Source organism: Diabrotica undecimpunctata, chromosome 9 (assembly GCF_040954645.1).
Source record: "Diabrotica undecimpunctata isolate CICGRU chromosome 9, icDiaUnde3, whole genome shotgun sequence".
Classification (NCBI taxonomy): domain Eukaryota; kingdom Metazoa; phylum Arthropoda; class Insecta; order Coleoptera; family Chrysomelidae; genus Diabrotica; species Diabrotica undecimpunctata.
In genome coordinates, this window is record NC_092811.1 from 97,847,726 (window position 1) to 97,865,769 (window position 18,044).

At 34.0% G+C, this 18,044-nt stretch overlaps 1 protein-coding gene across 2 annotated transcripts in view; it reads right to left on the reverse strand.

Annotated features, from left to right (window-relative positions):
• Nucleotides 1-18,044, reverse strand: part of LOC140450305 (ribosomal protein S6 kinase alpha-5-like) — a 422,483-nt gene that overhangs the window by 15,849 nt on the left and 388,590 nt on the right. For both annotated transcript variants that reach the window (XM_072543860.1, XM_072543859.1), the window contains exon 6: nucleotides 3,085-3,223. In XM_072543860.1, coding sequence (XP_072399961.1) covers nucleotides 3,085-3,223 — 139 coding nt within the window. The remainder of the gene's footprint in view (nucleotides 1-3,084; nucleotides 3,224-18,044) is intronic.

An 18,044-nucleotide genomic window follows, 5' to 3' on the forward strand; every position in this document is an offset into this window, starting at 1 on the left:
AAACAGACCCACCCGAGGAGGATGAAGATCGCCTACGAGAAACGGCTCGTCTATACTGGTCAGCGCGCCACCAAATGGCTAACATGCCAAGGGTGGGCGTTGGCTAGTAAGTAAGTAAGTAAGTAACACTCGATGACGATAATTTCGGTAACATTACTGATGAAAGAATGGTTGCACGGAACTTGAAAAATATTTAAAAAAATAAGAAAAGTAGGTAGAGAAAAAAAAACAAAATTTGGGGAAGAAATGAAAATTAGAAATAGGTATCCGAGAAAATAAACCAAACTTACAGAGATGGAAAATATACTCTAGTAAGGAGGTTGAAACGTTTCTTTATGGAACACAGAAATAGATGATCAGATCAGATCAGATGGAAAATATACTCTAGTAAGGAGGTTGAAACGTTTCTTTATGGAACACAGAAATAGATGATCAGGATGTGAGAATCATTACCAATTTATACCGATATCAGAAAGCCATAATACGAGTAGAACACCAAAACTGTAAAGAATTATCTATAAGACGAGTAGTACAGCAAGAATGTGCACTGTCCCCGTTACTAAACAAACAATCTCAGATATGCATAGACGATACGACATTCCTTGTGGACTCAGAGAAGGGCTGCAGATTTTGGCGGATCGTTCTGATGATCGCCAATGTCTTTAAAGGATGAGACAGAGTAAGAATAAAGGCGGTTGAAAGGATACAGTTATTCTCTGACTTTGTAATTTAGAGAAAGAAAACTGAAAATAAAAGTTTTCATTTTTTTTGTTAAACACAAAAATAAGTAATAAGTACAAGCAGATAAACGGCCAATTAGAAATATATCGAGAACCAAAGGTAAACTGTTCAATGAAAATATTTTCATCCATTTGCTGCTTTCGGTTATACCAGAAGATGCATACAACTACGTTTTTTTAATGGAACACACTATATATTTTTTAATTTTAGAAATATTCCCGTTATTCTTAACATTTTTATTAATACTTTCCTATCCCTACTGTGAACCGTTTTTAATTTATAATGTTTTTTATATGAAAATTACACTTTTCATTTATATAAAGTTCAATATCCTCTAATGTAATTTAAATAAAAGTTTAAATTCCTTAGGAACTTATAACTTCATACAGCTTTATCGTTTACAGTGTAAAGTTGTCTTTTTCATTATATAGGATGCTGTCAAATTTTCGCCTAATTCGTTTTCTTCAAATGGGATATCCTGTAAGTGATTCATTATTTTAGAAGAATACGTTTCTCACTATCGATCTATATTAGTATCCCCTATACCTAATTCTTGCAGTTTTTAAATAAATTGATCTTGTACATTTTTGTAACAAAATTTTTTTTTTTTTTATAGACTACATAAATATGTTGTGTTAATTTACAACTTTCATAGTGTAAGTTAAACGTTGAACAATTAAAAAGATGCCACCAAAGAAAATAAGCACTAGCTTATTAATGTAAAAAATGTTTAAAATGTTCCCATCAACTTCCAAACATTTATGAACTGTTTTAATCAGATTCTCATTAGTAGCTCTTGATATTCTCTATCTAATTCGTTAAAAAATTGATTTATCATATCTTCCTTAGTAGCGATAGTTTCAGAGAACAACTTATTTTTAAAATTTCCCCAAATATAGTAATCTAAGGGTGACAATAATGGGGACCTTGGTTACCAGAGAAACAAACCTTTATTAGCTATCAATCTATCGCTACATATTTTATGAAGAAATTTGCAGACTCCTCGAATATTATGAGCCGGTGCTCCATCTTGTTGAAACCAAGCCTCGTTAGGCTTATTATTATGTAAAGCGTGCAGTGTTGGTACAATTAAATCTCTTGTTAAATTCAAAAGTAAGGTTGGATATCTTATCTTATAGGTTTACAACTAAATTCGCTTTCGAAAACTTCTGGATTTAACAGCTTTTGTAGTTGTCTCACATATCGTTAATATTTAATAGATTTTACATAAATTCCCATACCCTTTTAAAGATCATAATTACCGATTGTATAGCAGCTTGACAGTAGGTACGACAATACTGACACATGTTACAAATTCTGGTCCAATCCTCTCTCTCCAAAATGGTACCCAGAAGTGAGAAATTGGACTTTTGGAGTCCTTTTTAATAATTATACCCTATCGTGTTGACAACCTAGCCAGTTTCTTTTAATTGTACTCCGTAAGTGCAAATTTTTTACGTTAAATAATTTCCCATACACTAAGTTCTTTATGATTAAAGTTGTGTATTCTTGTGCATTTTAGATTTAGCTTCTCCTATCTTACGGAATTTACTATCCCACGTGAGCTGAAGATTTTTTCGTCACTCCAGAAGTGATTGTTGGGGCGGTTAAACATACTTTTTTTTTGCAAAATTTTGATCTTCTTGGCCTTTCATTAAACTATAAGTCTTACATGATCTCCAGGATGTAAATGTTGAGATAGCATATAGAATAAGGGCTCCAATGATGTTTTTTTTTAATTCGATACCTGTAACAGTTGCTCATATTCTCGTAAGGATGAATTTGGATTAGCTGCAAAATATCCCAGGATATCTATTTGTAAGTTTTCATTATCGACGTGAGTCTTGGGCTTATTCCTTTTACTTATAAACTTACCAAACGGAAAACAGTTGTTCAACAAACATTTTACGGTTTTATTATTTGGTTGAGGCTTCTCAGGATGTCTCTCATCAAAAACACGGCAAGTTCTGGATACTATTCTGTTACACTAACAAGTAGAAAAATGTAATTTTCATATAAAAACCATTATAACTCAAAAACGGTTCACAATAGGTAGGTATCGGGAAGTATTACAAAAATATTCAGAATAACTAAACTTAAAAAACATATAGCGTGTCCCATCAAAAAACGAAGTTCCGGTAAGCAAATTCCGATAGATTTATAGAAGTGATGATGAAAATATTTTAGATATTTCCATTAAACAGTTTACTTTTCAAAACTCCTTCATTCCAAATTTCATAATTCAGTTACCTTTAGCTCTTGAGATATTTCGAATTGGCTGTTTATCTGCCACAACCTATATGTATTATGTAAACATAATGTATGTTTTTATAGCCTACTTACACTTTGGAATCGGAGGAGCTGATTTCAAGATTCTCTTCGAAATCTCTTGTTGGGTATTTTTCTCGCCTTCCACTGTAAACGGAGACCCGCCAGTCAAAAGTTCATAGGTTAAGACACCAACTGACCACCAATCGACAGCCTAGAACAAAATAAAATAAAAACTTAACATTTTTAAACTAACGTAGGTAAATGTTTTCTATAAGCTACTGCATATAGTTTCTATAACTAGTATATTTGTAGTATCTATAATTATAGTTAACTAAAAGTTAGCTGGGGCCACATATTAATCATTCATCAGTTTTTTAATGGCGCTTATAAAATGAAAGTATTTGCTTCGTTGTGTTGTTGCGGCAATCTGCTGATTCAGCTGTTGATTTATCTGTTGTGTCTTTATTTTACTTTGTAAACACATTTCGGCAAAATGTCAGGACATTGATTAATTCCGTTATTAAATAGACTTCTCGGTTATTTGACACTCAACAGAATTAAATTTTTTTCAGACATAAACTTTGAATCTCGATAATTGCGTTTCGTTCTGTTTACTGCCGTAAACACAATACGTAGACTTAATTGCGGGGATTATTATATTTGTAACAATATGATTAGAGACCGACCGATTAATCGGCTTCGGCCACCTTCGGCCAATATTTAAACCTTCGGCCAAAATTCGGCTTCGGCCAAAACAAAACCAAAGGTTTCGCCGAAGGTGGAATAATAAAATGTTCTGTCAGTATACTATACGATAGAAATGAAATAATCTCTGAACAATATGCTTCGGTCTTTGATAATTTAAATAGTATTTACACCCTATTTTATACCCTTAACTAAAACGTTTTACAAACTTTCAGGTCAGGTAGTAGGTAGGATATAAATTTTAACAATAGGCCAAGATGTCTCAAAGATCATCATTTGAATATTTCTCACGTAGTAAAATTCTGATAATAATAATTTTATTGCATTTGTTAAAACTCATGATTCCTGGTGTTTTGACTAGATACCTAAATGGCAAAACATCGACCATCGACTATGAATGTTTCGACTTTAATGTTTTTTATTGTTATTTATCTTTATTATCGCTTCTATTACCAAATAATGTATAAATGTTTGACTTTTTTATCTCATAATTTCATATTTTTGTTTATCACATATCAGGTAATAAAAATATAATGCACATTATTTAAATTATTAACATATAATAGCAATAGGTATATTTTTAGTCACCTTCAGCTTCGGCCGAAGGTATCCTACAGGCCGAACTTCGGCATCGGCTTCGGCCAAAAAAATCACATTTGGTCGGTCTCTAAATATGATTCATACCATGCATGACTCAATGTATAACTTCTTCCAAATAAACACGTTTTGGCATGTTTTTAAAAGACATTATATACACACAAACCAAACAAGTATCTGCGGTTACTAGCGCTCTTTCAATTGACAGACTAAATAATTGAATATCGTTCTGAAATAAAAAGAATATACTAATTTGAGTATTTTACATCTTTTGGTATATAGTCGATTTCCGCACATCCACTCAGTCTACACATTAGTAATGTGAATGAAAACTTATTTGATAAATAAGTTTCCGAGACAAGATTTCCGAGAATGCATGATAGACACGTTATTTCGGCTACTTTTGACCACTTAAAACGCGTGATTTGTAATTTATAGTTTCATTTAATATTTGCCAGACTATAGAACAGTGTAATAAAACGTTTTTTACTGCGCAGTAAACACACATTTCTCTACAATGCAGTACCAAAACATTACACAAAGCTTACAGTCCTTTCGAAAAACGAACTATTAGCATGTGAAATAAATATGTGCTCAGAAGAATTGCATATATTATGTTGGAAACAATAACAGTTAGTGAGGTTACAGTATATTTTTGAAAATACTTGTTTATTGGTTTTTGAATAGGGTCGCATTATTTAAACCATATATTGATGTCACCACTTCATTTTTGTGCTAGCTACATGTACTAACAGAATGCACTGAGGATCATATGATTCAGATTGAAAACGTTATGCATTTCTAGTTTTTGGACGACACTTTTAACAAGTTTTAATAAAAAAATTTTATACCAATATACAAATTTGAAGTTTTTACTTCTGTATTAGTTTTTTAACTATGGTATACAGCCAACTACTGGGATTTTCCCATTAATTTTTAAAGAGAAAGTGTTTTTCCATCGGGATTACACAGCTGCCACTATGTCTGCGACTTTAGTGGTCAAAATCCAAGAATTGTGTTTTATTTTCATGAAAATTCGCTCTTTCCCCAAATGTAGTTCCTACCAATTATCAGGTTTTAACTACACAAAAATGGTAATCACTGCTGTAAATAGCTATTTCGAGGTTCGTCGAGTTCGTCGGTTTGTTAATATTTTCTTTATTAGCTCACGCAGCTATTGCATAATTGTTGTACAGAGAGAGCAACAAGGAAATGAGAAATTGTTTTGAGTATTCCTCGAGAAGATTTTTATTGCAATTTATTAGAAGAATGCAGCAAATATATAATATAAAAATAAGTGATACAAATAGTACGTAATGCTTATGTTTTGTTTTCAATCTAAATACCTTTAAGAAACAAACATCACCTTTATTGTATTTGATTTCAACAGGTACTCCTACTTACTGTTATTATTGTTATCTTCTATCAGCTTGTACACAATAAAAAAAAATACAATCGATTGTATCTTCTCAATGCAATAAATAGCAATTTCTCTAACAGCTGTTTGGACGTGGTAACTGTGATCGTGTGCATTATATTATTAATAAACTCATGAAGCGAGTACACTCTTGTAACTGTAACCTGTAACGGAACACGAACAACGCTGATTTCAATAAGGATGCTAGATGACTTTCATTCAAAATGAATATGCCCTACTTACGGATAATCGGGAAAGATTTCGCGTATCCGGTTTAAGCATAATAAAAACGAATCTTTGCATATTACGTAAACATATATTTTTTTAAATTAAAAATGATGAACCAAATTAAACATTATACTCGACATATGATATACCATAGCTTTTTGTCAATTGTCATTGTGCAATTTTTGATATTTAGTCAATATTTAGCAATTGACGAATAGTTTCAATTTTAAGTGTCATATTGTTTTTCGCTACATATCCCTTGGTTTAAACACAGATTAATAGCGATAAACGAAAATCCCTAATGTTTTATTTATTGATTGAATCTTAGATGACTAGCCAAACTTATGCAGGCTGATAATTAACATGTCAACGTCAAACTTAGCCAAAAATCTGACCAGATTTTAAGATTGTAAAAATTAGAAAGTATTACGCACTTTGTTGGTATTTATTAAATCGTTAACATTCCTAAAGAAAGTGTCATATGTAAAAAATAGTTTGTTTCTTTTACAAAAGCATCTCTATAGAGTGTGAACAATATTTGTTTTTATACAACAAAGGCGAACTTTGTATCCCCACGCGTTTGTCTTGATCTTTGTCTTTGTAGATGTAGAGATGCTCCTAAACAAGTTATTTTCGGTATCTGGAATTAGACCAGTAAACAGAGCATAAAATTCGCAGAGATCGACGTGATTCGATATTTTCTATATTTGTAAACGCTTCAAAGAAAGAATGTGATGCTGAATCGTGTTCAATTAAAACTGATACTGTTTTTGCTAGTTATTTTTTATATTGACAAATATTCCACAGTTGTTTTTTCAAAGCTATTTCTTTTTTTTTTAATTTCAGCTTTCAGAAACATTTATTTGATATTTAAACATTTTTCGGAATTTCGACACGCAATATGCGTTTTTAATATAGATAAAACTTCGATACATACTACAGTTGATGTTATTTATGAGGCTTTATACCTTTTATATCACCAAACAAAAATCCGAAATTATAAATTCCAACTCATTTATTTAGCGTATGAACAATAATAACGAAAATATAAAACATGAAATACAAATAAAATGTATTCATACACAATTTAAAAAAACTTAACATGTATGGAAATTAACTTTGATATAGAGACTACCTAGGGACTATGCATGGACCTGGATATGTTCGGAGAAAAAATTCAGAGGTAATGTGTTGTATGGTTTGTCTTATATTACCGCAGCCACAAGCTGAAGACGGATCCTTGTCCCACTTCTCTAGGATGTCAGTTTTTCTACCCTATCCAGACCTGATTCTATTTCAGTGTCAGTGTCACCCACGCTTTGCGATTCAAAACAAAACCTGGGACCAGCTGATTAGAATGAAATACTCTATGAATATGTGGTTCTATGCACTCTTTCCGTCTATTCTTAAAATTGGCCGCTAATAAGACTTCGGACCCTTCCTTCCCCAACCTGGATAATCTTGTTGTATTGGTAAGTGTGGATTATCATTGAGCTTTTTATGTTCTTTTACTAGGGTGTTTCGTCTACGGATATCAGGTGGGACTATTCTCAATAGGATGGGAAACCATTGGAGATGATAAATGCATATCAACGATCCATTGGCACAGTGCTGTTAAATTAGGGATCGACATATCGTGTGTAAGGGATGTTTATCCTGACGGGAGCACACTACTCCGCAGCATAATAGCAGAGATTTTTTCAAGGTGCTGCTTCTAAGACAGGGTACAATCTAGTATAACTCCAAGATATTTAGGCAACTTGTTATATGGAATTATTTTGTCTTGGAATTTTCTTCTTGCCTCATCGTTTAAAAAAATTGACAATCATCAGGGCCCATTTTATTCGGTCTGCTTCGGTTCTGAAGAGTTCTATTGTTGTTTTTCCACTCCACTGCTCTAAATTCTTCAACCAGGACATGTGTCGTCTCATTTTCCTTCCACTTTCCTTTGTATAACCATCGTATCACCTCAACTGTCTTGACATATGACGCTTAATTTCTATGTGCTATTTTATTGTTGAAACGAAAACACCAAACGTTAATTTTGCTAGCACTAGGACAAAGTCTCCACTTTTTAAAATATTCCCCCAAAACTTGTAGATCGGTCGTTAAGAGTTTGCTCTGTAGCTTCTATAAATGTATGCCTACTTCGAAAGTGGTATATCATCGACGTAGCAAAACTAGTATGTGGAAGATCTAGGATATAAAGATTGAAAAGAAGGGGTGCGAGTACTGAGCCTTGGGTAAGTTCACTGTTCAGCTTTCTTTCCTGTTCATTTTGTTTCCATAACGACTTAAAGTCTTCTGTCAGATAGCATTTGGTTGATTAGTCGAGCAATTGTTTTACACGGAATGACCTGTAAGAACTTATATATCAGTCCTTCTCACCAGACTGTGTATGAGCCTGCTGACAGGTCTTTAAACGCCACTAATATTTTAAGGCAATTCTGAGAGTCGACTTCGATATAACTTGTTAGTGCCAGTACCTGATCGCAGCAGCTCCGATTGGGCATAAAATCTGTTTGTTCGGCGGGCGCCTATTCCACGATTCTGTCAGAGATTCTGTTAAACATAAGTTTCTCTATAAGTTTATAGGCATAGCTCAGTAACAATACTAGAGTGTCAGAAAGCCAGTCCGTAGATCTTTATCTTGGCTAACATATAGGAGGGAAAATAAGTTCAAACGAAGTGCCTAAGTGTCCCTAAATACCTTATGACTATGAAAAGCAGACTACAATATGTGTTTTGTTATCGAAGATCGCTTCAAATACGCTCTAAAGTTCTACACTAAAACAGATTTTATTTGTTTTTGGCATTTTCAGTCACAGCAATTCTCTCTTTCTATTTAAATTCCCTTTTGATATATATTCTTGCATTTGCTACATACATGTAAACCTTGTTGAAAAAAATATTGATAGTAGATACTATCATACAAATCGTTGTGTTTGATACATAAACCTTCAATATTATGATTCTCGTCTCTTAGTACCACCCAATGGTATCATTATAGCGCCCATTTTTAACTACATACAGATGAACTACTCCCCGTTCACCCCAGAACGAGCCACAAAATTTACTTCCCTCCCATACTTCCTACAAATAACGAATAAGATTACTAAATTCTTCAATAACTTACAAGTTAAAATAGCCTGAACAACACAAGAACTGTAGGAAAGTTGTTTTCGAAGACTAAACCTCCATTGTCTCTTTTAGAACAAACTAATGTTGTTTATTATATATCCTGTACATAGTGCAAATCCTGCTACATTGGCCAGACCAGCCGCTCTATTCAAGGTCGACTAATGTTTCACAAAAGCTACACTTTTGTGAAGCATTAGTCGACCGAGATTAACCGACCGACGAAAAATGCACCCAGTATAATGTTCCAATTCATATGGCGTTCGTCGATTTCCATAAAGCATTCGATTCCATCGAATTATGGGCAGTGCTTGAATCTCTAGAAAATGCACGTATAGATTCAAGATACACTAACATAATTAAAAACATATATGAAAATGCCACTATGCAGATAAAGCTGGACGAAAGCACAAAAACTAATCCCATAAGACTACAACGGGGAGTAAGAAAAGGAGACACCATCTCTCCCAAACTATTTACCCTTGCTCTAGAAGACATTTTTAAGAAACTAGAATGGAACAATAAGGGTATCAACGTCGACGGATCATACTTAAACCACTTGCGATTCGCAGATGACATAGTTTTAATAGCCGATAATATCCAAGAACTAAATGATATGTTACAACAATTAAATGCAGTTTCAGGAGCGGTAGGCTTAAAAATGAACTACAGCAAAACAAAAATACTGAGCCGAGACCAGACAAATATAACAATACAAAATCATACCATAGAAAATGTTGAACATTATGTATATCTAGGTTATGTTATCAAACTAGGAAAACCAAATCAAGATGCTGAAATTAAAAGAAGAACACAACTGGCATGGGGTGCTTTCGGCAAATTAGCATATATCTTGAAAAACACCTCCATTCCTGTAAACTTAAAGAAAAAGGTGTATAACACATGCATACTACCAGTTTGTACTTACGGCTTGGAGACAGTAGCCCTTACCAAAAAATCTGCTAAAAAATTAGAAACAACGCAAAGAGCAATGGAACGAATCATGCTTGGAATATCACTAAGAGACAAGATTGGAAACACCGAGATAAGACGTAGAACGAAGATTAGGGATATTGTGGAAGAAATTGCAAAAATGAAATGGCGCTGGGCAGGTCACGTAGCCCGATATAATGACAACAGGTGGACACGGAGAATTCTAGAATGGAGACCAAGGACGACAACAAGAAACACGGGAAGACCTCAAAAAAGATGGGTAGATGCCATAAGAACAGTGGCAGGCAAACAGTGGATTAGATTGGCGCAAGATAGAGAAAGATGGAAGCAATTGGGAGAGACCTACATTCAGGAGTGGATGGAAAATGGTTGACAAAGAAGAGAAGACATTGGGATCTGGCTTTCAACCAAATACCTAATCGACTTCACAAACGTCAAAATACTTTGCAAACAACAAAATTATCATAAGAGATCTATAAATAAAAGAAGTAACATTGACAACTTAAGTCAGATATATCATGTGGTATCTACAAGTTTGTGTGCGTGATGTAAACATCATTGTACTTTTTCCTCGATCACAGCTTCACAGCTGCTTACCAAATCATCGTCCTTAAGACCAGGTCCTTATGGGCCTAGTCCATATGATAGGGGTGACAGAATCGAGCCACCTTAGGAGGTCTAAGTGTCGGAAGGGCTCACAAATGGGACCTGCTCCGATCTACCATAACCATAACCATAAATTATCGTCTTTTTGCATAAATTAAACAAATAAGAATCCTTGATAAATGCCAAAGGATATACACCAACCCCTATAGAAAATATGTACAAAATGAAACAAAGATAGTTTTAAAATTTTCAATACGCTGCAAAAATATGATTGTTGTGTATTTTTCTTACAATTTATAAGTAACAAAGATGTTTATTAAAAAATGATTAAATTAATCGGCTTTTCGACTCTCCTGAAAATTTGGCTTTTTGTCTTAACCCCGTATTAAGGTATTCTCTTCTATTATCTAGTTCGGTTATAAAAACATCAAGAAAAGCTTAACACACGATTCATTATAAACAAGCAATAGACGACACCTCAAATCACGTGGTACCTATTGCAAACTTTTATATTTTTTTAACACTGGTCTAAATGTTATAACATGTAGAGTTATTTACAAACTACATATAATAAAAAACAAGTCGCAAAATATTTTTACTTTTTGTCCTTCGCTCCAAGTCGTAGGTCATGGTTGTTTACAGGATTCGATAAGAATTCGGAATAAATATGGCGGAGATACCCGATTATTTGGTATTGTTTCCAGTTTGTTTAACAACCAGCCGCTTTTACAATTCATGGTGGTTAAAAATAGCAGCGCTAATTAATCCAGCCTCTCTCCAAAGTTTATTTTAGATTTGTAGATCAAGTACACAGGTAGATTGCATTTATTATTATATAGACGACCTTTCTATTAAGTACAGTTGCTTGAATATAAATCACAAGTAAAATCATGTGCTTTATTCACTTCAGCACTTTATTGAACTAAAATAAATACATTAATAGGTTTATACATTATTAAATATAGCATCAAAGTTAAAGAAATGCTTATTACTTTCTCAACTGTCTCAAAAAGTGTGAACCAGCAAATAATTGGAGAAAAAAATGAAAGTGATAAACATAACAGGTAATAGAGAAATTAATTCTAAAGATAAACCGTCTCCAAAGCAAATGAATCTTTTACTCGACTTTCGATCGACGGAGGATCCTGACGAGAATATTTGGTGGCAACTATGAAAATTCTTTGGGTTCTCTTGCTGGTCCAATTAGCCATGCTATGAAATAAATTTGTGAAGTCAAGTAACACTACAGCAACACAAAATATAAAGATAAATATAATAAACTAAATGTACAGATTTACTTATATGAAAACAAGTACGAGGAAGTGCTTTGCTACTCCATATTCAAATTTCCAAGCTTAGGATAAAATTTAACACACATCCATATCCATATGAACCGTTGAGGGTGTATCAATAAGTGGAAATAGGCTGACAGCCTTCAGTTGTCGAACCTTTTGATAAAAAGGCAAGTATTCTATGGTAGCTGACTTCCAATTATCCAACTACTGGATGTTGAATGTGCAACAATATGGATCAAAATTAAATCGGGACTTAGCTGCCGTGAAAGATACGACCTAGAGGTTGACTAAATCTAGATATCTATATCTCTCACACCTCATAACTAATAGAAATTAGATGTAGAGGTAGGCCAGACTATGAGGGGATCTATTTTCTATGAAGATGCAAGGAAAATTGGTGTAAGCGAAAATATGGCAACGGTTGTCGATGAATACAACTAAATGGCGAAGAACGTTTGGGAATCTTGGAGCTGTAGCACTAATGATGATGATCAAATACATTAATGAAGTAAAAGCAAACTAAATTATTAAACTACTATTTTCTATGTCATTCTGAGGAATATATTCTTAAACCGAATTGCTGCATGAACCATTTGATGGTGCTCGTAGTATGATGTCTACGATTTAACTCTTCTTTTAAATGATTCTGCCAGAAATCACATCAATCATTTTACAGATTTCCAAAAAGCTTTAGATAAACAAGTCATCGCCAACCAATCTACAGTAATAGAATTTCCCGATTTATCGAAGGAAAACAAGTTTATTTTAAGAATTGATGCATCAGGCATAATTTTAGGAGCAATTTTGTCAAACAGTAATGCCAAACCGCAAACCGGTAACATATATCAGTAGAACACTCAACAAAGTAGAAATAAATTGGCCTACGATAGAGAAGGAATTTTTGGCAATAGTCTGGAGTATCTCCTAATGGAGACATTACTTGCTGTAAGAGGAATTTGTTATTCTGACGTCTACCTATTTGGTATGACGAACCCTTCAAGCAGACTAACTAAATTCAGATTGAAGTTGTAGGAAAAAAAGCTTACAATACGTGAAAAGATACGTGGAATGAGCTGAAAATGTTACAGCAGATGCCCTATCACGAGTAGAAGTCACATTAGACAAACTCCAACAGCTAAATAAAGACACAGAAAGAAGCATACTGTTGTCGAAGAGAGCAAAGACTAAAAAACAAGAAGAAATGGGAAATTCGACCGACAGAAGGACTGATCAACCCGATTTTGTCGAACTGTTAGAATTCCCGGAGAACACGGAAACGTAAAGACGAATACAAGGAAATAAAAATAGATTCTGCTAAAGCACATACAGAAAATAATATATCATACGACGAAGAGGAAGATATTACTTATTTGACTCGAGATTCTCGATCAACATTGGCATTCTGAGCGTCGTTGAGAGACTCTGCATGTCAAGAACCTCGATCAGCATCTGCACTACGAGCGTCGCTGGAAGACTTGATACCAGTGTGAAAAAATAGGAAAGGATCCTAAAATGTTTAAGGGAAAAGACGCATAGTACAAAAAAAGCAGAACATAGCAGATTACAAGTTAAGAACAATTATAATTCCACATGTTACCGACAGGAGGATATGCAGGAAGAAATAGAATGTACCAAAATACAAGGAAATATTATTTTTAAAAAGGTTTGGGAAAAGGTGTTGAGGAATATGTCAGAACATGCGACGATTGCTAAAAGCATAGAATAGGCCCATTATGTTACAATATAATATTTACCTAATCGATAAGTTAGATTCATAAATGCATTATTAACTATGTTAATAAATGTTGAAAAAGTTGTCCGATATGTTTAACACACAGTCGTATACCGTTGACTAAGGAGTATCGAACGCCCTATAGCATTTCAGGTCCAACAATGTCAAAAACCATTTTGTATACGTATTTTCATATTATCCTGTGTTATGGGCTCGTAATCACATATTATATTCTTGACGTACAAAAAAAAATGTCTGTACCACTGTATTCGATCCAACTGTCGCTGTAGTTATTATTTAGCACACGTAAAACATTTATTGTATGATGCGGTGATGTCCCCTATAATTCCCAAGGGAACATCCTCTAACAAGCTAGGCAACTCGTCTGTTAAAATCCTATGAAACTCATTGGCAGTAACCGTTTAGAAAAATAAGTTCCAGTAACATAATATGATCCAACAATGCGTCTACAAATATTCAACAACCACCTGGTCTGGGACGTAACTCCAAATGAGCGAAGTATATATATATATATATATATATATATATATATATATATATATATATATATATATATATATATATATATATATATAGGCTTACCATACGTCCCAGTATAATCGGGATTGTCCCGGTTTTAGACATCGGTCCCGGGGTCCCGACCGGTTTGTCATTTTGTCCCGGTTTGACAAAACTGTCGTAATTTTGAATTTTTGTTAAGTGATTTCACACGAATGATTTTTTTCCTCCTGGATTCATATTTACTGATAATAAATAAGATTATTCACGTTCGTATTATATAAATAATTCTAATAATGATGACTGCACATCTGATTGACAAGATATTTTAATTTTAATAGGGTTCCCACAGAAGACGTGCTTAATTCTCGAAATCATTAAAATGATCAATTCAGCAATTCACCGTATCACATTTCTTAAACACATTATTTCAGTGAGTCGTTAACGAATATAAACATTAAAAAAAATCAAGAATTGATGAATTAAAAAAAAAACAGATCTCAGTTTACCCTAATCATTTGCGCGATTACATTTCGTTTTTTTTTGTGAACGGTGGTAAAATACGAAAACACTTTGTGTTTTATTTAATTGCTGTGTTTGATTTAAAATGCCGAAAAGAAATTGCAAATTCACAAGCAAACTTGAAAAAGATTATCCTTTTATAAAAAAGCTTTGTAGTGATAATAGCAGGGTGAAATGCCAGCAATGTTTTTCAGAACACGGTGGGCGAACAGATATTAAAGATCACTTAAAGTGTGCAAAATACAAGACTGGTGTAACGGCGATTTCAAGTACTTCTTTTATCAATTTTTTTTTAAATGATGATCCCATTCAAAACGATTTAATTATTGCAGCTAAAGAGGCCACATTCGCTTATCACACGGCAATGCATGATATAAGCTTCAAAACATCTGATTGTACGTCGAAATTGATTTCAAAATTTTTTGAATCAAAATTTGGGGTTGCGAGAACCAAATGTGAAGCGATCATTTTAAATGTGTTGGCACCTTTGTCTTTGTCAGAGTTACACACCGACTTACAGAAGGCTTTTTTCGTAAGTGTTACTAACGAGACCTCAAATAAAAAGCACATCAAACTGATACCGATTATTGTTAGATACTTTTTACCATTAGAAGGTGTACATGTGAAACTATTGAATTTTAAGTCCGTTCAGGGTGAGAGATTGGAAATATTGACTCAAAATATAATTTCAACATTACGTCGTCATGACATTACAAAAAAAGTAGCTGCATTTTGTGGCGACAATTGTAATACAAATTTTGGAGGTGTGCATGGAAGAGGACAAAATAATGTTTACAGAAGATTTAAACAAGAACTCGGTGTATATATTGTAGGAATTGGATGTGGCGCACATATTGTACACAATGAACTTCAAAATGAAAGCACTAGTTGTCAAAATATATAAATATTTTCATATCTACACAGTTCGAGTAACTCAGTTGAAGGAATTCTGTGAATGTGTAGATGTGGACTATAAAAACCTAATCCAACTAAAAGCATATTTCCTTTCCCAAAATAACCACGTGCAATGCGAGATTTTTTTGAAAGTGAAACGGGTGAGTTATATTTTTGGTTTGTGCATGGACAATTAAACAATTTTAACAAGACTGTACTTCTTCTTCTTCAGTGCCTTATCCGGTCCGGATGTTGGCGATCATCAAGGCTATCATGGTTTTGTTGACTGCTCTGCGAAACAGCTCCGCTGAGGTCATCCCAAACCATTGTCGGAGATTTTTCAACCACGAGATACGACGGCGTCCCGGTCCTCTTCTGCCAAATACTTTACCCTGCATAACAAGTTGAAGAATTCGATATTTTTCTTCGTTCCGCATCACGTGGCCGAGGTACTCAAGCTTGCGTTGTTTAATTAAATTAAGCACTTCTTTTTCTTTTGTCATGCGCTGTAGGACCTCAACGTTGGTGACATGGTCCACATAAGATATTTTTAGTATCCTTCTGTATATCCACATCTCGAAGGTTTCGATTCGTTTTTCAGTGGCTTGCGTCAGTGTCCAGGCTTCAACTCCATACAGTAACACTGGAAGAACGTAGCACCTCACTATTCGCATCTTGGTTCCCAAACTGAGATCACTGCAGCACAGCAAGGATCTCAACTTAATAAATGTAGACCGTGCCATTTCAATTCTGGATCTAATCTCTTGAGCGTAGTCCCATTGTACGTTGAGGGTAGTTCCGAGGTAAGTGAAGACTGTATTACTCATGGAAAAAAGTGAAGCAAGTGCGATTGACATTATTTTGGAATTAAGAAGATTGCTATCATTTACGAAAGTTTTTATAGCATCAAAGAATGATGAATGGGATTCCACGAGGATACAAATTGATTATGTTGACAAATGGGTTCTACTATTTAATCATTTTCATGAATAACACATCGATACACCCAACCTGGTAAAAATGGTGCAATATATTTTATGATTACCAGGCACCTCCGCTCCTTTAGAGCGTGTCTTCTCGATGATGAAACGTATTTGGTCGGACGATAGAAGCCGTATGTTTGAGTCTACCGTACAAGCATTACCGTTACATGTACCGATTTTTACAAAAAAATAATATATATATATATATATATATATATATATATATATATATATATATATATATATATATATATATATATATATATATATATATACTGTTAAAGTGTAAAGTTTATATTTCGCAGTTCAAAACAATATTGTTCGTAAAGTACGCAATAAGCAAGCAATTTCTTAATTACTTTCCATAAACCGGCTCACGGCAATCATTCTCTCCTTAATACCACGCGCCTTTCTCGTCTGTGCAGCTTCTACATATCGACTCTAGAAGTTTGCCGCAACGACATACTTTCCAGCAGAGTTAAGTTTCCTTTGTGCTCGCTTGGTCGACTCGAAACGTGGAAAATTTCCGCAATAACAAACGTGGAAGTCGGAAAATCGTTTTATCCATCTCTATAGGAACATGAGGAAACTGGACTCCGAACGTGAAGCGATGTCACGTTTTTCATAACAAGAAAGATATAAACAGACTTCGGGGAAAATTAATTATGCTTTAGATGATTTAAATGATGCTGTTAATCGAACACGAATTTAATTTAATTTTTATTGAAACGCGGAAGCACACAGGAGTTCTTTGTAATGCACGAAAAAAAAAAGATAAAAGGTATATTTCTGAATTTTAGGACAGATTCTAAATTGTACCTTTACTTTTAGTTTAAAAGTTTAGAATAACGAAAAATTTTTAAGTTAATTAAGAAAAACCGCTAAAAACGTGACTTTTTTAAATAAAAGTTCGCTATATTCAACCATAAATAGCTCAAAACAGTATTGACTTCCTGAAAGAACTCTACAGAATAAAACCTGCTTAGAATTTAATCCTCTATTGATTCCTGTGATTATTTTGAGCAAAATAATTTCCACACCCGAGAAGGGGTGGCAACCACCCCTAGGGCGGAAGCACATCGCCGTTTTATAACTTTTGTTGTTTGTGCATTTTCCCATCAACTCACCAAATTTCAAGTGAATCGGTTTAGTTGGACAAAATGGGGAGGTGAAAACAGCCCGAGTGACTGGAGTGAATGTGTTGTTTGCAACTAACATATTCTTGTCTAATTTTTATTTTCATCATTTTTGTCATTCCATTCATCAGCCTAAGGAATTCGTTTCTACAACATGTATCCGTTGACCTTTCAGAATTGCCTAAAACGACTTATTTGGATCAATTCGTTGGTTTTGTGCGATCCACCGATCTGTCCAGATTTGTGCAGCTAAAACCGCAACACGTACCGAAAAATTGATGTCAGATTCATATTTAGTATTAAAAG